The 22,647-nt window shown below is 38.9% G+C and overlaps 1 protein-coding gene across 7 annotated transcripts in view; it reads right to left on the bottom strand.

The window, feature by feature from the left end:
• Positions 1–22,647, bottom strand: part of IGF2BP2 (insulin like growth factor 2 mRNA binding protein 2) — a 161,185-nt gene that overhangs the window by 33,556 nt on the left and 104,982 nt on the right. For 4 of the 7 annotated variants that reach the window (XM_064584046.1, XM_064584043.1, XM_064584038.1 and 1 more), the window contains exons 3-7: positions 13,387–13,435; positions 12,232–12,283; positions 8,759–8,840; positions 6,273–6,545; positions 4,012–4,146 (exon numbers count right to left, since the gene is read on the bottom strand). In XM_064584046.1, coding sequence (XP_064440116.1) covers positions 4,012–4,146; positions 6,273–6,545; positions 8,759–8,840; positions 12,232–12,283; positions 13,387–13,435 — 591 coding nt within the window. The remainder of the gene's footprint in view (positions 1–4,011; positions 4,147–6,272; positions 6,546–8,758; positions 8,841–12,231; positions 12,284–13,386; positions 13,436–22,647) is intronic. The other 3 variants (XM_045903203.2, XM_045903204.2, XM_045903206.2) reach the window with 1 other exon arrangement.

Raw genomic sequence — 22,647 nt, 5'->3', positions numbered from 1 at the left:
AGAACAGAGAGCCCAGACATAAACCCTTGCATATATGATCAAATTATCTTTGACAAGGGTGCCAAGATAACACAATGAGGAACAACACCTTCAACAAATGGTGCTGGGAAAACCGGATATCCATATGCAAAAGAATGAAGCTAGACCCTTATCTTAGTCCCATACAAAAATTAACTCAAAATGGAATAAAGACCTAAATGTAAAACTTAAAAACTATAATATTCCTAGAAGAAAACAGGGAAAACTTCACGGCATTAGATTTAGCAATGAGACACCAAAGCAAAGGCAACAAACACCAAACAGACAAGTTCCAAACAACACTAAAATAGATACCAAAACAGACACCAAAACAGACAAATTTAACATCAAATTTAAAAGCTTTTGTGGACCAAAGGACAAGGTCAACAGAGTAGAAAGGCAACGTAGGGAAAAGAAGTAAATATCTGCAAATCAAGTATCTGATAAGGGATTAATATCCACAATATATAGAGAACTCCTACAACTCAACAACAACAAAAATCAGATAACCCATTTTAAAAATGGGCAAGACTTGAATAGATATTCTCGAAAGAGGATATACAGATGGCCAATAAGCATATGAAAAGATGCTCAATATCACCAATCATCAGAGAAATGCAAATGAAAACCACTATGAGATGCTGTGAACACAAAATATTACCTCAAACCCATTAGTTTGGCTACTATCCAAATAACAGAAAATAACAAGGACTGGTGAGGACGTGGAGAAAGTGGATCCCTTGTGCACTGTTGGTGATATTGTAAAATGATGTCATTGCTATGGAAAACAGTATGGAGGTTCTTCAAAAAATTGAAAATAGAAACATCATATGATCCAGCAATGTCACTTCTAGGCATATATCCAAAAGAACTGAAAGCAGGATCTTGAAGAGCTATTTGCACACCCATGTTCATAACCGCACTATTCTGGCTAGAAGGTGAAAGAAACCCAAATGCCTATCAACGGATGAATAAACAAAATGAGATATATGCATACAAAGGAATATTATTCAGCTTTAAAAAGGAAGTCTTACTACATGCTACAACTTGGATGAATCTTGAAGACATTATGCTAAGTGAAATAAGCCAGTCACAAAAAGACAAAATACTGCATGATTCCACTTATAAGCAGTCTCTAAAGCAGTCAAATTCATAGAAACAGAAAGTAAAATGGTAGTTACCAAAGGCTAGAGGGAGAGGGAAAAGGGGAGTTGTTCAATGGGTACAGAGTTTCAGTTTTGCAAGATGAAAAGTTCTGGAGATCTGTTTCACAATAATGTGAATATATATAAACATTACTGAACTGTACACTTAAAAATGGTTAAGTGAAATAAACCAGAGAAAGACAAGTACTGCATAATCTCATTTACATGTGGAATCTAAAACAAAACAAGGTCATAGATACAGAGACAAGATTAGTGGTTGCCAGAGGCAGGGGTGGGGGGTAGGTGAGGTATGGGCAAAATGGGTGAAGGGAGTCAAAATTTACAAACTTCCATATAAAATAAATTAAGTCATGAGATACAATGTACAGCACAGTGACTATATCTGATAATACTATACTGAATATATGAAAGTTCCTAAGAGAGCAAATCTTAAAAGTTCTTGTCACAAGAAGAAAACTAACTGTGTATGGCGACCGATGTTAACTAGACTTATTCTGGTGATCATTTCACAATATATACAAATAGCCAATAATTATGTTGTATACCTGAAACAAATATAGTATTATGTCAATTATATCTCAATAAAAAATGGTTAAGATGATAAATTTTGTTATGTGTTTTTTACCAGAAAAAAATGTTCAAAAAAGAAGGAGCAAGGATGCCCTCTCTTTCAACTTTTGAATATTTTTCTGTGGGGACACAAGGTCTGAAATCACTACAACCATCCTGTCATCACCAGGGGAGTATCAGACATCCTGAAGAAGACAGAGCAGAAAGAAAGGTTGTGAGTCTCTGAGTCTGTGATTCAACTGACCTTGAGTCGTCCACCTCAGGACTTCTTGCTACGTGACAGAATAATAGTTTCTTATTGTTTAAGCCACTTGTTATGTTTTCTGGTAGTTAGGACCAATTGCATTGCTACTATACACCAGTATTCAAAGCAACTCCACCAGAATGGAACTTTCAGAGGGTGGGGTTTTTGTTGGCTTTGTTTACTGGCACACAGAACAATGCCTGGCACAGAGTAGGTGCTCAATAAATGATAAATGAATAAAAAGAAAATTTAGGATCCCTCTTCTACATCCTCTACCTCTTGCTCATACCCCTCAGGACTCAGCTTAAATGTCACTTACCCAGGGAGGTCTTCTTTGAACCCCCCAAATCTCTTCCCATTCTCCTAAAACACTGATGAGGGCCCTCCACTTACATGCAGTTATTTTTGACCCTCACATGTCTCATGGCTGTGCTTAATGACCTACTGGTGTATTTGTTTAGCGAATGTCTCTCCCACTGGATCATAAGCTCCATAAAAGCAGGAACTGGGTCCTGTTTGTGGCTGTAGAGTCATTTCCCAGCACAGTGCTTAGCTGTGGTGTGGCACTAAAAAAAATTGATTTCAAAGATATTCAAACACTATGTTGGCTCTACATGAAAACTCAAAAATTTAATTTATACATCAGTCTTTTTGATTATTTAGAATATTTGAAGCTGCTTGTCCTGAGGTTGAAGGACCAGGAAGGGTGTTATTTATAAAGTTCTCAATAACTTGGATGAAGGAGGGGCTTATTCAAATGGAGCCATGGCATTTGGGGTGTTTCAAAGGCCTCAAACAGAGTAAATAATTCATAAGTAATAAATTCATAAGTTAGAGTCCCTTATGAAATCTGAGAATAGATTTGCAATGTTTTGCTTTTAAGGACTACTTTCATCTTCTTGGTTTGATTTTTTATTTTTCTTTTCCATCTTCTCATCTTCATACTCTTATTTGACATTATTTGTTAAGTTAATTTTATATTTGATTTATCCCTCACTGCTTCTCTATAAAACTGCTGCCACTACCCATAAGTGGATTTTTTGCCAAACTGACAGGGAACTTCTTCATTATCTATTCCATTACTGTTAATTCATTTATAATACAAAGTCAATGGGTTTAGTAAGAACTGTACCTGCCATTCGAACTGGTACAACACTCAGGAATCCCAAGAAGTATTTTGTAAAAAAGGAAAGAGTAAAGTAGCTACTTGGATACCAGTTTCTACTACTTAAGGAAAATTTAAGAATGCAACATGGTAGTAAAAAGCTTTCCCAGAACAGTAAATGATGGTTTCGATGACAATGTACATTCCAAACACACCTGCACTGTCTGGTATGATAGCCATTAGCCATAAATGTGACTATTTAAGTTTGAATGAATTAAAATAAAATAATTTAGCTCCTCCGTTGCACTGGCCGCCTCTCAAGCACTCAGTAGCAGCATGTCGCCAATGGCCGTCATACTGAATAGGCAGATACACAATACCCCCATCACTGCATGGCATTAGAAGCATATATCTGGGGGCGCCTGGGTGGCTCAGTTGGTTAAGCGCCTGCCTTCGGCTCAGGTCATGATCCCGGAATCCCGGGATCAAGTCCCGCATCGGGCTCCCTGCTCAGCAGGGAGCCTGCTTCTCCCTCTGACCCTTCCCCCCTCTCATGTGCTCTCTGTCTCTCTCATTCTCTCTGTCTCAAATAAATAAATAAAATCTTTAAAAAAAAAAAAAAAAGAAGCATATATCTGTGTTTCTACCAGTAATTATTAGTAATGGGTGATGGAAACATTCAGATCACCAAAAGAAACATCTAAGTGGAGAAACAGCCATATTAAAACATAAAAGATCTATTTCTTACTATATTCTCCTTGGGAACAAATTTCTTAAAAAATAATCTTGTCCCCTGCTCCCTTTACTGAGTAACAGAATTACAGGTTTTAAAAAATTTCTTGTGTGAAGTGAATGAGAACTTACTCTTCTTCTCTGTTAAGTGATCTCAGCATTGTATGCAAACTTACAGTTTGGTCTCATCAGCTTCTTTCTGCATGATTTCAAGAATCATGCGGCATGCTTCAGAGGTCCCTTCTGGGGTGGCATGGATGGTGACGGGCTTCTCTGCAGCCCCAGAGTTCTCCTTTCTATGGATGTCTACCCTGTAGGGAAAGAATCAGGAGCCATAACACAACGTCATCTGGGACAGGATCCTAGTCCTGAGAAAGCATCTTACGGGCCAACGTACAGCAGGGACACAGACAACAAAGTGTCATTAGCACGTGTGCAACCAATGCCATTCTTCAAGAAGGCGGCAAGCAGGGCAGGACGTCTTGTGCCAAACTTGGATTCTTTGCAGTTCCGTTTAGAAGGGAATATTTCTATTTTTTTTTAAAAGATTTTATTTATTTATTTGACAGAGAGATAGCGAGAGCAGGAACACAGGCAGGGGGAGTGGAAGAGGGAGAAGCAGCCTTCCTGTGGAGCAAGAAGCCCGATGTGGGGCTTGATCCCAGGACTCTGGGATCCCAGGACCCTGGGATCATGACCTGAGCCAAAGGCAGACACTTAACGACTGAGCCACCCAGGCGCCCCTAGAAGGGAATATTTCTTGCAGGAGTGCTGTGGGACAAAGGCACCAAGCCAACTTGGTAATGAAGCCAGTTTGGTAAGTGAAGTATTTTGTGTAGTCTTTCAAACGATCACAGAAGCAAAGGGTCAAGTGAGTGGGGGTAACACTGCACGCTGGCATGGTGCCAGTCCCTGAACTGATTGTAGCTTTTAAAAGCCATATGTTAATCCAAATCCAAACACCAAATTCAAGCAAGCTTTATGTATTTGAGTGTGGATTAAAAACAGAGGCATGCCCTCTCTCTGTCTCTCTAAGTTTTCGGTTTCCTTGCCAATGGCAGCCTGCGTCCTTCCAGGCTCTTAAAAGTAATGGCTCAAAAGCCTGATGACTTTATCAGACTTTTTAGGGTAGTTGTGGCCCTACTTGTTTTTGTTATCTTTGAAAATTACATAATTGATTGTATCCCTTTTTACTCTGGCTGTTAGAAAGGCCAGATCCAAGTCTTTGGTCTCTTTTTAAAAAATGGGCACATATTTTTGAGAACTGAACTTCACTTCTATTTAAACTTGTTGCATTTTTAAAGCCACTTTAAGAAATTTTTGGAACAAGAATACATATAACTAAAAATCACTTTTGCAGTGAAGCAAACTTGGAGGGGAGAAAAGGGCTGATTTTAAAATAAATGGAACAGCAGACAGTACTTCTCCTCTCTACTGGGTCATCATTTCACTCCTATGACAATGAACTCTGGGACTCATACATATAAGTGCCCATTCTTTGGCAGTAACTCCGACACTTTGAAGAAAATGGTGTTTTCTCTTTCAGGTTATAAGACACTCAATGGATGACGTGATAAAAATGCACTAGGCATGTAAATAACTCCTGTTTGTCAGCAACTTGTTCTGCAATTTAAGCGCTTTCATAGCAATTATTTCTTTCAATCTGCCTGGCTGTCCTAAATCTAACAATAATCCTGGTTTACAGAACAAGGAGTTGATGCTCAGAGAAGTCAACTTTTTTCCCTATGATCATAGAGCTATTAAATGGTAAATCTTGAACATGGGTCTTTGCGTCCTGTGCTTTATTCATTACATCATGCTGTGTTCTTAAGAACATTCAAAAATCAACAATCCCACAGGTCATTTTATCCACGACAACTCCTACTACCTCCTCAACTCCAACTCCTGCTTCAGTCTCCTTAGACAGACTAAACATAAGGCTAACGTACTTCATTTCTTGCTTAATCTGGTAGACCCACTCACTTCTTTTACATAGCTATTTACAAGACCACCTAAGTGATCTCAAAGAATGACTACCACTCAGGGCTCCAACTCAAGACAGGAGGTAAGAACTAAGATAAGCGGTTTCTGGGATCCCACAAAACTCAGCCCCATACCTATGCTGTTTTAGAAACTGATGTATTCACAAGCATTAATAAGCTTACGAGGACTAGTCTCTGCTGTGAAGTCATCAGTACCTTCTTTCTGAACCTTTAGTAGTTCAGGATATGACCTTTAGGCTATTGGCATGAAAGCACATTAAAGTCCCCAGCTTTGTTAGTTTGTTAGTAGTTTTAAGAAGCCACCATCCCATACAGCACAGCCTGCCCCCCCCCCCAATGCTGATGCAAGCAATAGCCACCTGAGGATGACTGGGCCCCACCAGCACTCAGGGGGCCTGTCAGAACGAAGCAAAGGAAGCCCCGGAGGCACGTACCGGGACTGGGTCTGCTTAGTGATGTTCTTTATGGTCAAGCCCTCCTTTCCGATGATGGCACCAACAAACTGGGTGGGGACCAGGATCCGCAGCGGGAAATCAATCTGTCTGGCCTGAGAAGAGCCCCCAGGGGCGTGGCCTTGCTCCCGGGAAGAGTGGTCCCCACGCTGCGCTCGCTGAGGGGGCGAAGGGGAGCTCACCTCTTCATCCGGGATGTAGGAAATCTTGAAGGAGTAGTTCTCAAACTGATGCCCGCTTAGCTTCTCGATGGCTCTGAAATGCAGCAGGAGCAGGTGAGCTTTGTCAGAGAGTGATGTCAAAGGGAACCCCCAGGCCAGCGGACAGGTTCATTCAGTCTGGTTTACTAGTTAATCCTCCCCGAGGATACAGCGACGAGCAAGGCAGATGCCAGCTCTGTTCCCTCAGAGCTTATGCTTAACAATTAAACAAATAATAACAATGTACAGGCCTGGTCAAACTGGATATACAACTACGCATTCTGCCTTTTTTCACCACCCAAGCCTGTATCCCTCTCATCAGAAACTCTTTATAAATGTTGGTATAAAATTAGGAGTCATTTTTTTCTCATTTTGATCATAACACATATTATTGAAAATTCAGAAATAGATATGCACAGATGAGAAAAAAAAATCCTAGTCCATCCTGTATCTTTCTTTTCTTAACTATTATTATCATTTATAAACATGGATTAATAGTATATATACTACTTTCTAATCTTTATTTTTAAAAATATTTAAAAAAATATTCTAATCTTTATTATTAAAATTGTCAATTTTATTTGACAGAGATAGAGAGAGGGAGAGCACAGGCAGGGGGAGAAGCAGGCTCCCTGCTTAGCAGGGAGCCTGATGCGGGACTCGATCCCAGGACCCTGAGATCATGACCTGAGCTGAAGGCAGCCGCTTAACTGACTGAGCCACCCAGGCGCCCCTATTTTTTAATCTTTAAAAAAGAGTTAATACTCTAAAGGTTTTCCAAGTCATTAAATGTCCTGCAATTTAGTTTTTACTGGCTGTTTAACATTCTATTGATTTATCATAGTTTTTGCAACTCATTCCCTATTGTTAGATACATCTACCTATCTATCTATATAGATCCAATCTTTTATTATTATGTACAGTGTTGCCATGGACATTTTTGCAACTCCAACTGCACACAGGACAAATTCCTAATGGAATTGCTGGGTCAGAGAGTATATGCAGAAATCTAAGTATTAAATACCACCCAGTGTGCTTCCGGAAAGGTCTCAACACTTACTATCCCATAGCAACTAAGAAAGCCTTTTTTTCCTTGAATCCTCAAAAACAAAATTATTTTAAATTATTTATTAATTTTGATATGGAATACACAATATCCCACTATTGCATTTTTAAAACTATACAGGAAGCGGAACAATTTTTTCACAAGTTTTTTGCAGCAAGTGAAACAATAACCTTATTCTACTAGGTTAATGTTTAGGGTTTGTGAATTTATTACAAAGCAGTACCTCTGAATTCAATAAAAGCAACAAAGTCATCTCGTGTATGGAGGTCCTAGCTAAGTGGCAGCTGGACACAAGCTACAATGGTGAGCTGCTGGTATATATCCTGCTTATATATGTGTGGCTAAAGTCCATAGCAAATGATCTATTGCCTTTTTCAATGCAAAATTAACTTTTTAAAGACTAGTTGTATGAGGATGGGTTAAATATGTCTTCATGTGTGTTGAAACCTTGAAAAATAAATAAAACTTATTATTCTGGGATGTATAACCAAGGTTATGCCACATCCATGACCGTGTTTGACCATAATTCGAGTTAAAGTGACTTGACAGGCATTTCACTTTAAGGACCTTCTACAAAAAGGAACTTGGTTTTGTTTTGTTCTGTTGTTAAAAACTCAATACCATGTCCATTAATTGCCAACGTCAAAATTAACCATCATTGAAGCAATGTACTCATGAATGGGGACTAGGAAGTGCATGGAAGTTAGGAAAGAGAAACCCAAACCAGGTGATCTTTGACTAACCACTCCCAGACAATTCTCCCTGCTGTTGCTGTCATTGAGATAGATCCCCTTTTTAATATTACACAGAGGAAAAATGGATGTTTCATTATCTCTTCACCAAGTGTGGACAGAAATAGGTTTGTGCTTCTTCCTCATGGTGCATGGAGGAAGCTCCAGGTAAAGGCAGCTCCCAGTGGTTGGCAAAGCAGAGTCTGGGGAACAAAGTATCACAGAGCTGATGCCTCTATTCCTGACCATGTCAAGACACCGCACCCACCTCAGTTTTGATGCCAAGGTTCAACATTTTTCAAGATAAAGTCTCCGTACAACCAACCAACAAACATCCCGGTATAAATGCCCTGGAGCTCCACCGATTTGTCAAAGGGAGCACAGATGCCCTGGGGTTCTTCTGCTATGTCAGACATATGCATCTTTTGGGAATTTAAAGACAACCCTCCCAAGAAGCCCAAATCCACTTACATTTTTGCTTCTTCTCTTGTTGTATATGTGACGTTGACAACGGCAGTTTCTGTGTCTGTGTTGACTAGGAAAGAAGCAAAAACTATACTGTCATAGAAAAAAAAGCTGTCACCTTCTGGCTCAATGTAAACAGATTTTAGGGAAGAATGCACAAAAAACTCATCACCCTAACTCCACAGTTACCCGAATCTCTATCTTTATTCGTGTGCATTCATAGTAAATAGTAATTGACTGTATATGCACATTTGTAATCAACTGTATATACAACTCAAAGCTATAGTTTCACTTATAAATACTACTGCATGTCATATGTCTATGCACATATTTGTATTTTTCATTTCTACTGTCTACATAAAATTTAGTAAGTAAATGTGCCATGATTTTTGCCTAACCATTCCTCAATTGCTGACATATGGGTTATTCTCAGTATCTGCTATTCTAAGTAGTATTGCTAAAAATTACCTTTACTGCAAACACCATCTGATTTGTGTTCTCTTCTGAATTATTTTTTTAGGCTAAAATCAAAGAAAAATAACTGGGTAACAGAACATAATGCTTAATGCATATTTTCAGATTACTTTCCTAGAAGTTTATATCAATTTACTGTACTACCAGCAAGCTATGACTTTTAAGTGTTATGTCTGCATTTATTTTTAAATAACTGGATATATGTATAAAATAATAAGAAAGTATTTTAATTCTTCATTAATTCCTAAAGTTGAATTAATCATATTTTTGTTTCCCTTTGACTGAGCTCCATGACTGTGTGAGTTAAATCAAGTAACTGTATATAATAAATAAAGAAAACTGACAATTGTAACTCACTTGGCTGAAAGAAAGAACACAAACTCTAAGAGTGGCTAATACCAAACTCTTGTGAGCTGGCTTATCTTGGTTCCTAATTGCTTGCCTCTTCTTCTAAAGTCAGAAGTTAAAAATAAATTCAGAAGGCAAGATAAAACTTTCCCAATTCAAGCCAGTAAACTTAACCCCCAAATCCTGGTTTTCCCCAAACTAGTAGCCATGACTAAATCAGATCCTCCCTTTAAACATTTAAGCTACTGAGAGACTAACAACAGGAAGTTAATGATAATTTAAGAAAACCGTGATAAAGCTGCTTTCCAAAGGAATAATAAAACCCTGTAGTGTAGGAATTCCTAATCCTGGATCCATGTTAGGGCTTCTGGAATTTTATAAACTCACACCCCACCTCCACCCCCACCAAAGATTCAAAGGTGTGGCTATATGAATTTCTCTGGTTTATAATTTCCTAAGACTCTCAAAGAGGTTAAAGACCACATTTAAAGATATTGTTTATCCAGTAACTTCAAGGTAGCTGCAGCCTTCACAAGGAAGGGATGCATAGTCTTCAGGAAGGAGCTGCTACTGAGATTTACATGTCATAAATGCAGAGCCCAGCCCAGCTCTGCCTGGGAGTGTTCTTGCTGCCTCTAATTCACACTTACCCAGAGAAGTCCTCACAGTGCAAAACAGGGGATGAGCAGCCCATAACCATCCTCTCAGTGCTGACACACAGAATGTACAGAGGGTTCCTATTTGTTGCTTTCTAGTGTTCCAGATGAGGCTGTCGACTCCCAGAAAGGGAGAAAGGGCTGGGTTTGAACCTCCTGAATAAATCTATCCACTAGGATTCTCAGATTCCCAGATTTTGTTCTCACTTCTTAGTCATATTCTCTGTTATTCAAAGACACTTGTCGTCAGGAAATCAGACAGTTCTGTGATTCTGGAAAGAACTGAGCTCCATTCAAATAATTTATTTCGCTGGACATAAAAGCTCTAAAAAGTTTCTTAAAACTCTACTGAAAATGTTTTCCTGCTGAATCAGGAATCACCTATGAAACAAAACAAAACAAAAGCCCAACACTTCTATCCTGTAGTTGTGAGGCAGCTGGAAACTGGGTGGTCTCCAGGGCACACGTGCGCTAGGAGCTGTAAACTGCCCCAAGGACCTGGAATAATTCTTCTTTGCATGGCATTGTCCTGAATTTATAACATGGTCTTGGCTAGTAACTTTTACAAGTTCATGTCTGTGAGGCCATCTTGCCTAATATATCCAATCCTTATTAGAATGTCTTCTTTTCCATGTTGAGGGAAATAACAAGAACTGAGAAATAGAATCCTTGTAAATCATGTCTTCTTTCTGAGCTCTTTCCCTTCACCTTTGGGCATGGGCAGTCAGCAGCATGAAATCGAATAATAATATTTTTATTATTCATGGAGTGGAGAACGTCTGAATAATTACTACTTTAAAATGATTATTATACTGGCAGATAGAACAGATTGCATATAAGAAAATGGGTTCTCTGTGATGATTTCCAAGTGAACCTTAACAATCCCTTGAGATCATATAGGACTCCATCACCTACAAATATTTATACATGTTCTCTTTGGGTGCCCCAACTATTCAGTGATATGGAAGGGGTAGAAATTATTCTCCCCATTTTATACAGGTGGAAACTGAGTCAGGGAGGGTAAGTGACTTTTCCAAGGTCCCACAGTCTGTAAATAACCAAATTCACATTCTGTTTTTTAGGCCAAAGGAAAAATAATCTTTTTTTTTTTTTTAAGATTTTATTTATTATTTATTTGACAGAGAGAGATAGCAAGAGCAGGAACACAAGCAGGGGGAGTGGAGAGGGAGAAGCAGGCTTCCTGCTGAGCAGGGAGCCTGATGCGCCTGAGCCGAAGGCAGACGCTTAACGACTGAGCCACTCAGGTGCCCCAGAAAAATAATCTTTATTGCATGTTACAGCCTGTCACATCAGGAGCCTGGAATCTACTTTTCTGGGACTCTCAAAAGAGCTATGTAAAATATCAGCTTCTTTAAAAAGGTACCTTTTTTTCTTTTTAAAATCATAGCATTTCATGTTTTAGATGAGATGAGAATGGCAAGAAGAGTATATATTTTCTGTGGATTTCCAACACTGTTCCTAAGCCTGTGGCTCTCAAACTTGAGTACACACAAAAATCACTTGGGGGTGCTTGTTTAAAATATAGATTCATGAACTCCTACCCCTAAGAGTCTTACTTTGTAGGTCTATGGTGAGCCCCAGGAATCTGCATTTTCATAAGCACTGTGGGGGATCCTACTCCCTGAGAAACACTCAGTCTAAGACATTAGGGATCTGTTGTTCTTAGCCAGGAAGAGGCAAACTGTAAGAGCGTAAATTAAATTACTTCCAAGTGAATTAAGCTTACCCCAGCCTGACAGTGTTTGCCTAGTGCTTCAGCACATTAACAGAGTATAAAAAACCAACCTGAAAATCTTATTCCTTGAAAAAATAAATTATATAGATATGGATAAAAAGATCTGAATATCTCTCATACACAGAGGAAGCTTGTTCCAAAGGAATTTGAACTTACTATTTCTCTTTGGAGCTGACCCAGCCTATAAGAAATAACAGATAATAATCCCTATCAAAATTCATTAGGCTAATTTCCTCACTTATTACCTTGTTCTACATTCTCCACTGTCCCATACTGAGCCAAAAGTCCATCCAGCACCTGGAAAAAAAAAAAAACCTTCAATGTCAGAATGGGAAGACAAGATCATACTCACCACAAAAAAAAAAAAAAAAAAAAAAAAAAGTATAGTGATATTTTCCAGCAAATGAACTAAAACAAAACAAGGACAGTTATGGGAATAATCTCATTAAATTGATATTTCAGGTCTTCCAACAAAACAGAACTGAATAAATATATGGTACTTGCATTTGCTTATTGGCTCTCAAGTAATCTGTTCACTGAGGTGACACAGCAGAATTTCAGTCTTAGTAACTGTTAACAATCACATTCATGATGGTTGGAATATACTGGTTTTGAAATGAAAAGCAGAATAAAATACAAGGCTCACTTGCCCTTCTTGGAAGTTTTAACCATTCTTCCTTCTGTTTTTCTCTAGGGAATCTCCTAATTTTACAAAGCAATGGGATATATATATTTGAAATGTTTCATAATAAAGGTTGTTTTTTTTTTTTTTTAAGTAATAAAAATATTAGACAAAACATTCTGTTTCCTTTAAGGCTGTTTTGATTTTGAGTTGGAAATAAACATTGGGGCAGTTTGTTTTTAAATAATGCAATAAGGCCGCTCCTCAAATTTTATCTTCTTAAATTTTAAGGTTGCTATTTTATAAGAAGTTTTACAATTCTGAAACTATATCTTAGCCACTAGCAAAACTAATTCAAAATAAAAAACCTACTCAAACTAACGACCTTCTATTTTTATTGGGTTTCCACTGATTTTATTTTTTCCAAAATCATAATTTGGAAAGGTCAAAATCATTCACAAAATTACGAGATAAAAATCACCAGCCAGGTATACATTTTGTTTCACAGTTTGTTGGTGCCTGGTGCTTGAGAAGACAGAGCAGGAGGGCTCAGAGCACACATCTTGCACCACAAAAGGGACAAACACAACCCTAAAGTTATGACAGATCACATACATTAGGGTACTGAAAAAGGAAGAGAGGGGACCCAGGGACCTTGTGGGACAGGCCTTGAGGACCTCTCCTTCTTCAGGGAACTAACAGAGGGAGCGATGTTTTGTTGGCCTATTAAAAAGTAAGGTGAGGATAGACTCTAAACACGCAGGTGAGACTAGCTTACCTCCCACTGCAGGTGAGGAGGGATGTTTCGGATCTGAATTTTTCTGCTCCTGTAAAAATGAAAGCTCAGACTGTAACACTCTCTCTAGGACACAGACATCAGCAAATAACAAAAAGAGGCTTAAGACCAGAGTTTGAATTCACTTTCTCACTGTGCTTACAGAGGCATCAGCAAGAGATTCCAGCTGTGACTCATGAGCATCATGTTTTAAGGTTTTCAATTACTTGGGGGGAGAAAGTGAAGAATAAACCCAACAAGTCTGAATATGCTAAAGAAACAGTTTAAATGCAGATGTGCCTTTTCAATTTCTTGCCAAAGTAGTTAGAACTGAAATTGCCGTATATATTCTAATTAACAGAATTTATTACCTTCCTTCCCAAAACATGTATGTGGTCCTGTAACTGACCCTACCCCAAAAGGTACCTAGGCTCAAACATGACAGGTGAAGTCACATACAGAGTGGGCTTCAACAAGATCAGATTTAGCTCATCCCGTACCTAATAATGCAAAATTTCCTTTCAAAAATTACTTTTACCTTTAAATAAGCAATACAGTAACAATTTAAAAATTAGAACACTATAAAAAGGTAGACTATGGAAAGTTACTCCCATGCACCCCGTTCCCTCACCAGAAATACTTTTTTTTTTAAGATTTTATTTATTTATTTGACAGAGAGAGACACAGCGAGAGAGGGAACACAAGCAGGGGGAGTGGGAGAGGGAGCCCGATGCAGGGCTCCATCCCAGGACCCCGAGATCATGACCTGAGCTGAAGGCAGACGCTTAACTACTGAGCCACCCAGGGTGCCCCGGAAATAAATACTTTTACTTATCCTTCAGTTTCTTTATGCAAATAATAGCAAATACAAATATAAATTCTTATTTTTCATTTTCTCTTACAGAAATATTTGCATATTCTACAAGCTCTCTCCATGTTGTTTTTTTCACCTTAACAGTAATATCCTGGAGATCTTCCCATGTTGGCAGAGAGCATCCTCATTCTATTTTATCCTACCTGGATATACCAAAGTGCATTTAACCCATCCCCAAAGTTGATGGACTTTTGGGACTTTTCCTGCCTTTCTAGTCAGAGGATTTTTCTGTTTTTCTGGGACATCCTGCTGGTCTCATAACTTTAAGTGATTTAGATTGTTTCTTGTTTTTATGTAAACATTAAAATTAGATAGAAAAAAAGAATAGAAATAGGAGGATAAGAATTTTTCTACCTTTTAAGAACATGTTAGATCCTGGAAAGAAAATACAAATCAACATTTAAATATTAGAGAGGTCATTTTAATGGACAGAGTTGACATTCAATTCCCCAAATATCCATTTGGGGGGGTTGCAAGCGAAGGGATGTGATGGCCAAAGTACTCACCATTACTTTTTCTTTCCTTCTGGTGTAGGAGGTACCAAATAGTGGCAACACAGAGCCACATGTTTTTGCATGGCTTTAATCTGGGCAATAGCCCCAGAAAACAATGTTACAATTCATACAGAGAGGAAAAGAGAGAGGAAACATGGAAACAAACAATGAAGTAAATCAGGAGCTCCAGTTTTCTCAGATTGCTTTTAAATGCAAGGGGGGCCATCCCTATGTTCTAGATCCTACACGGTACTTCTGTCTTATTTTTTAAAAAAGAGAATGCATTCATGCTTTACCATAGGGCTGCTTAAATGTCAGTACAAACCCATCTATAGAACCTCTAATCTTGTATCAGGATAGGAAGGAGGAAAAAGAACCAAGAACTGATTTCTACCTCTATGCTAGGAAGCCTCTTTTCTGACACTGCCTTTGGCAATAGTTCATAATAAAACTGCTGACACCATCCCACGTAGTGGCTACATGGAATGCTCCACAGAAGATGTCACTAGCCTAACTATAGTAAAGGCATCAGAATTTGCAAGAAATTGAATATTGCTAAAGAAAAAGATTTTTGTTATCTCCAGATATAAACATCGATTCTGAATGCTAACCAAGAATTTACTGGTATAAGTCTTGTTGGAAGAAACTCATGCATGAACACAAAGATTTGAAAAAAGACAGCTATTATAGCATTGTTTGTTATGACAAAGACTGCAAACAATCTAAGTATCCACCAACAGGGCAATTAATAAATAAATCATAGGATAGTCACAAGATGGAACATTATAAAACTGTTAAAAAGAATGAAGTAGGGATGTCTGGCTGGCTCAGTCAGTAGAGCATCCAACTCTTGATCTCGGGGTTGAGAGTCCGAACCCCACATTGGGTATGGCGATTACTTTAAAAAAAAAAATGAAGTAAACACATGGGCATGGTCATAGGGAACTCTCTAAGGCATGCTGTTATAAGAAGAGAGCTAATTATAGATTAGGCTGATCCAGTTTTTTAAGTGCCCCAAACAGACTACATGTTATTAAATGTGTATGTTTGTAAATGCATTAAAAAAGGTAGCTACAAGTAGTTGGTGAAAGGGGACATACACTTTTTATTTTAGCTACTTCTGTCATTCACTTTTTTTTAAAAAATTGGGAATGTATTCACATCTTACTTACTTTAAAAAATGAACAATTAAAACTCCTACTAAGGCGGCTTTAATGAATACACAGATTTCTTTTTGAAAAGTATGCTAGAAACTACTAAATAATAAAAAAAAAAAGAACAAAAAACAAACACCTCACTTCTTCCATAATTAGGTTAGGCATTCTTGAAATCTTATTTAACAGAATATCAATTTGTTTAGCCAACTCTGTTCCTAACATGTAAGTCATGACACTCTGCCCAGTCCAGATTACCCCAAATCCTAACTAAATGGGCCTAAAACAATGTTTCCCTGTAATATCTCATGTAAAGAATGCACATCGAGCAATCAGTTCAGTAACTGGAATGTTCATTAAGCAGGATTCTAGGAGAAATAATCTCTAAAAAGCTAGCGTGTGGCATCTCTAATCTTAGATCAGTATGGAAAGGAAGAAAAAGAGCGGAGAACTAAAAAAGGAACTGGAGAGCACTACAGGAGAACCAATTAAACTGATCCTTGGGTCACTGGGAAGATTATCCTGAGTGATTATCTTTCAGGATCAGGAATGATCAGGACCTGTGAGTTCTGCTAACTTGCACAGCACCATCTGGATGCTATGCCTCCTTGTCGGGGTCCTGGGATGCCCGTCTCCCTCTCCCCTGTGAGGGATTTCCACATGCCCTTCAAACCCCGCTCACACGTGCAGAGGCTTCCGGGGCATCTCCAGGCAGAACTGTCTCCTCTGCACTCTGTAGGTTTTGTAACAGCTCACTCTGCTATAATTATTTCTCTGCTGGGGCTGTCGTGTCCCCCCACCAACCCTCTGCTAATGGTAATTTCCTCAAGGACAGTCTGCAGTTTACTAGTCTCCTGTCCAGCACAGAGCCCAGTGCCTAGTCTAAAAGGAGAACACAGCACCCCAGGGGCTGGGAAAAGCACTCCTCTTGCTGGCTGTAGACTGCCTGTGATGTGGATCCCCCTGACCCCACCCAGGAAGGCCAACTGTTTATTTCTCCTTTGCCAGTTAGTCAAGAGAAGAGGGAAGAGTTCTTTTCCCTCTTTCCTTTAGAAAGGAAACACAGTGTTTGGCTCAGTTTCAACCAACAAATGTAAATCTTTTTCTCTCTGAAATCCATAAAAGTGTGCCCTGCTTTAAAAAGCCAAACATACACAGTAACTTAGGAAAGTGACTGCTGTTTTTTGTTTTTAATATTTTTATTTATTTATTTGAGAGAGAGAGAGATAGCGAGAGAGAGCATGAGCGGGGGGGGGGGGTGGGTAGAGGGAGAAGCAGACTCCCCACTGAGCAGGGAGCCTGACGCGGGGCTTGATCCCAGGACCCTGAGACCATGACCTGAGCCGAAGGCAGACGCTCAACCAAATGAGCTACCCAGGTGCCCCAGGAAAGTGACTGGCTTTAAGAAAATAATTTTTTGTCCTTAAAAAAAGGAATAATTTCACAGTTCCTTTATTTTAAAAAAGAAGTCAAGCTTCTCTAAATCTATGTAATGACATTTCTCATCCTCACTGCCCAGAAGCATTACAGCAGTCTCCGAGTTGGCCCGTTTTCTGAAGGTACTCCCTCCTCTCCCATCTATCCCTCCCTGGCTGCCAGTGACTTTCTAAAACACAAGTATGACTGGTTACTCCTGCCTGTTTAGACTCCTGTCACCACATCCAAATTCCCTTTCACGACCCCTGTTACTGCCTCCCTCCCCACCTCTTCATCTTGCCACACCAAACTGCCCAAACTTTGTGCACTTATCCCTTCATCAAAAGCAACTGGTTACACCTGCAGTTTATATGCATGCCTTCAATGCCTTCATCAATCTACCTTAAAAACAAGAGTAAAGAATTTGCCTAATACAGATACCTCCGTAAGTGGATTATACAATATTCGTCTTTTTGTGTTCGGCTTATTATAGTTCACATAATGTTTTCAAGGTTCATCCATGCTGCAGCATGTATCAAAATTTTATGCTCTGCACTGATTTTTATTTTTATTTTAAAAGATTTTATTTATTTACTTGAGAGAGAGAGAGCACGAGCCGAGGGAGAGGGAGAAGCAGACTCCCCTCTGAGCAGGAAGTCCTACATGGGGCTCGATCCCAGGACCCTGAATTCGTGACCTGAGCTGAAGGCTTAACCGACTGAGCCACCCAGGTGCCCCTCTGTACTGCTTATTAAAGTTAATCTGTTAGTGTGCTCACTTGGGAAGTACCTATACTAAAGTTAATCTGTTAGGGTCTTATATTTATTTTCTTATAACTTTTTTCACATGAAGGAATGTTTTCAATATATCCCCAAACTTAAGAGAATCCACTCAGACTTATACTAGTCAAGTTAATTAGATCTAGATCAGCGGGTTGGGGGAAGGGGGAATGCGGAGTTATGTTTATTGGTACAGAGTTTCTGTCTGGGATGATGAAAAAGTTCCGAAAACAGATAGTGGTGATGGTGGTATAACACGGCCAGTGGACTTACTGCAGCTGAACGATACACTTAAAAATGGCTAAAATGGCAAATCTTGTTACATACATTTCACCACGGGGGGGGGGGGGGGAAACTATGGGAGAAAAGAGCAATGCAAAGAAACAATGTAAAATTTTCTACAAGACAACTAGTCTGGACTCTTCAAAATGTCAATGTCATTAAAAAATCTAAGAACTGCAGAACTGCTCTAGATTTAAAGAGAATAAAGAGATCCAACAACCATGGGGGATAAAGGGACAAGAATAAATAGGGCAGTCAGGAGCAGGGTTTTGATCTTTTTCTTTTTCATTTTAATCGAAAGCAGAGTAAGACCCACAGTCAAGCAGAGAGTGCCCTTTAATGGAGATACACAGGCTCTTTCCCAGTGGCTTCAGGATTTAGGAATTCAGAATTACCCACTCTCAAAATTCAAGGAAGGTAAGCATTCTGGGTGAGAAAAGGAAAGCAGCTCAGCCTCCATGCTACCAGGAAAGGGGTAATATAGTCCTACAGCCATCTTGGGAATGGGCTGGGGAACTTGGTTATTTTGATTCTATACTCTGGTTAATTGGTGATTGTAGCATACATGTCTAGACTATCAAATCTTAAAGAACTACAAAACAAATATATTTAACCCCAGTTCATTTAATTCTAACGGACTTAATTGACAGTATATGGAGTTTTTCAACATCTAAGTGCCTCAGAATACTTTTTATGAATGTTATTATCTTTGTACTGTAGATGCCCAGAAGAAATAGAAAGTTCCAACTTGAGTCAATTTCAGATAAACGAGATGTCCATTGTTAGGAATTTCAATTACCTGGCAGAAATACTTTGTATGGTAGAATTTGTAGCTTAGAATAAGTGGCCAACCATTTGGGGAAATACAATCATATTTAATTGTCATGGAATTTCTGTGATTCTGAAGAACTATTTTACCTGTATTTAGCGGGGGGGGGGGGGGGGGGAGAAGTAAAATACATGCTTGCATATGCAGAGGATGATGGCATAGTTTTTCAGGCATATGATAATTAGCCACAAGTCTAATCAGCCACCTTGGGAATTCTAGCCCAAGCCTTGACCATGATGAGGGCTTAAGTGGAGAACTAAATTCACAAATTGTGGGAATACAGCCCATGAGACTTCAGGTTCCATTTGAAAATTAGGCCATCTAGGGACTGGAGGATCCCCAGGTAAACTGTGGACAAGAGAGGTAATCTAGTAAATAAAGAGGATCCTATGATAGAGTCCTTTGGTGTTCTATGAGGGATTCTACCTAACTAGGTCCCATCTGTTTCCACAGCAATTCTGGGTGCCATTAGATGACACACAGTCCCACTTTGGAGGGAAATTAGAGCACCACGAAATGTGCATTCTCTGTAAAGAGTGGCAAGTATGTTAACCAACTCCAAGGACTGTGGCAAAGCCAAGACTAAAACCACCATGGTTTTTGTGTCGCCCTCCCTCACCAGATAGTGCCTCAGTCAGATTCCACTGTATTCCATGCACTCATTAGTATGTGTTCAAAACTTAAACTTAATTGGGACTTCATCAAGATAAAAAGCTTCTGCACAGCAAAGGAAACAGTCAATAAAATCAAAAGAGAACAGACAGAATGGGAGAAGATATTTGCAAATGACATATCAGATAAAGGGCTAGTATCCAAAATCTATAAAGAACTTATTAAACTCAACTCCCAAAGAACAAATAATCCAATCAAGAAATGGGCAGAAGACATGAACAGACATTTCTCCAAAGAAGACATCCAAATGGCCAACAGACACTGAAAAAATGCTCCACATCACTTGGCATCAGGGAAATACAAATCAAAACCACAATGAGATACCACCTCACACCAGTCAGAATGGCTAAAATTAACAAGTTAGGAAACAACAGATGTTGGTGAGGATACGGAGAAAGGGGAACCCTCTTACACTGCTGGTGGGAATGCAAGCTGGTGCAGCCACTCTGGAAAACAGTATGGAGGTTCCTCAAAAAGTTGAAAATAGAGCTACCATATGATCCAGCAATTGCACTACTGGGTATTTACCCCAAAGATACAAATGTAGGGATCCAAAGGGGTACATGCTCCCTGATGTTTATAGCAGCAATGTCCACAATAGCCAAACTATGTATGGAAAGAGCCCAGATGTCCATCCACAGATGAATGGATAAAGAAGATGGGGTGTGTATATATACACAATGGAATATTACGCAGTCATCAAAAAAAGAAATCTTGCCATTTGCAACGATGTGGATGGAACTAGAGGGTATTACACTAAGCAAAATAAGTCAATCAAAGACAATTATCATATGATCTCACTGATATGTGAAATTTAAGAAACAAGGCAGAGGATCATAGGGGAAGAGAGGAAAAAATGAAACAAGATGAAACCAGACAGAGGGACAAACCATAAAAGACTCTTAATCATAGGAAACAAACTGAGGGTTGCCGGAGGGAAGGGGGGTGGAGGGATGGGGTAACTGGGTGATGGACACTGGGGAGGGTATGTGTTGTAATGAGCACTGGGTATTATATAAGACTGATGAATCACAGACCTGTATCCCTGAAACAAATAATACATTATATGTTAATTAACTGAATTTAAATAAAAATTAAAAAAACCCTTAAACTTAAAACTTCTGGACAGTCTGTACAAAAGATATTCAGTGCTAAATTGAACTAGGACCTAGGGCTGCTCAGGGAAGCAAATGAATCACCAGTGATTGCCAAGTCCAATCCTCTAGTCAACTGTCACTTAAATCCTCTCCCCAAATCCCTCTTTTCTGTCTGTCTCTCTTTCTCTCTTTCTCAAACACACACACACACACACACACACAGAGGCAGGGCACAGAAAATGATTAGGAGTCAACTAAACAAATTGTTTAGTCAATTTCTTTGTTACAAAATTATGAAGAACAATTGCCTTTGCCTCTATGGGATCTAAAATAAATGTATTATAACAGTTATTAGAAAACTTAATGTTTTTAATATATAAACCGCTGAAAAAAATGAACAAAAAGAGGTTTTGGGATTTTTTAGGAAGAAAAATTATGTGATCAAAGTCTTTGTGAATTAATATGAGCAGTACTATGGGCCAAATCATAAAAGGATTAAATTAGATATTATTGTGGTAACCTATTGTAAAGGGTTTTAAGCCAGCAGAACTACAGTTAAAAACCTGGTAACTTCCTTTGCTCTATAAACTCAGGTCCACAAAACCATAAATCCTCAAGCAGCCCTAACATACTCATGCTTCCTGCACATTCAGGGTCAGGAGCTCACGAAAGTCCACTGCTTCAATGCGACAGAAAAGACATCAGTGAATATGATAAGCAGTAGCCTGAGACTTTGTAACTTACTTAACCTCCTACACCCTCTCAGACAGTTTACTAGCTTATAAAAAGGCCTTGACTTTTTAAGAAGTTGCTAACACAATTCCAGATTTCCCTTTTGAGGAAAGCACCAGGGATTCTTAATTGTTGCTGAAAGAGGGAGAAGGCAAAAGAGAAAAGTCAATGGGATGATTTATGATGATTAGACGTTCATGAGAAGACCAGCCAGACTGCTACTCCTGGGCAAGATGGTGAAGTAATTCCCCTATTGGGAAGGGGTACAGTGAGTATAATTTGCATTAAAAGACCATTAAGTTTCATTCCAATTGCAGGAGTCTATAAATCCTTTGGAAAGTGTAAGAGGAAGGTTAAAATAATCTCCTGTTAAAAGGAATCAGTATGGGGGTGCCTGGCTGGCTCGGCTGGTGAGCATGCAACTCTTGATCTCGGGGTTGCGGGTTCGAGCCCCAAGTTGGGGGTAGAGATTACTTAAAAAATAAAATCTTAAAAAAAAAAAAAAAAAAAAGGAACTAGCATGCTTGACTTTGTAGACTGAAATGACCATATACTGTTCTAGCAAAGTAGATAACCAGATTTCTCAGAGATTCAATATTTTAGCTCTTTAAAAAGGAAGTATCTAAAACTTTCTCTTTTTTGATTCATATTCAGTTTTTGGCAAAGGGCTCCTTTTACCAGAATAGCGGTAAATAGGAGAACTATTTGAACTGAAGACAAAAAAAAAAAAATCTAAATAATAATTTGGGGAAGAAATTGATATTTTTCTTTGCCAAAAACTTCTTCAGGAAATTAAAAAGAAAATAAAAAATGCTTACAGGAAAAGTGTGACCACTCTTATCAAGGTTTGTATACAATTTCCTACAAATAATACCACCTTTCCCATCCACCATCCCCCTCCTTAATTCATTTTGTGACATGACAAAGAAATAGTT

The sequence above is a fragment of the Mirounga angustirostris genome, unplaced genomic scaffold (assembly GCF_029215605.1).
Source record: "Mirounga angustirostris isolate CCGP_5_RB_7025 unplaced genomic scaffold, mMirAng1.0.hap1 SCAF_1, whole genome shotgun sequence".
NCBI lineage: Eukaryota > Metazoa > Chordata > Mammalia > Carnivora > Phocidae > Mirounga > Mirounga angustirostris.
This window is presented reverse-complemented; position numbering and strand designations above follow the sequence as displayed.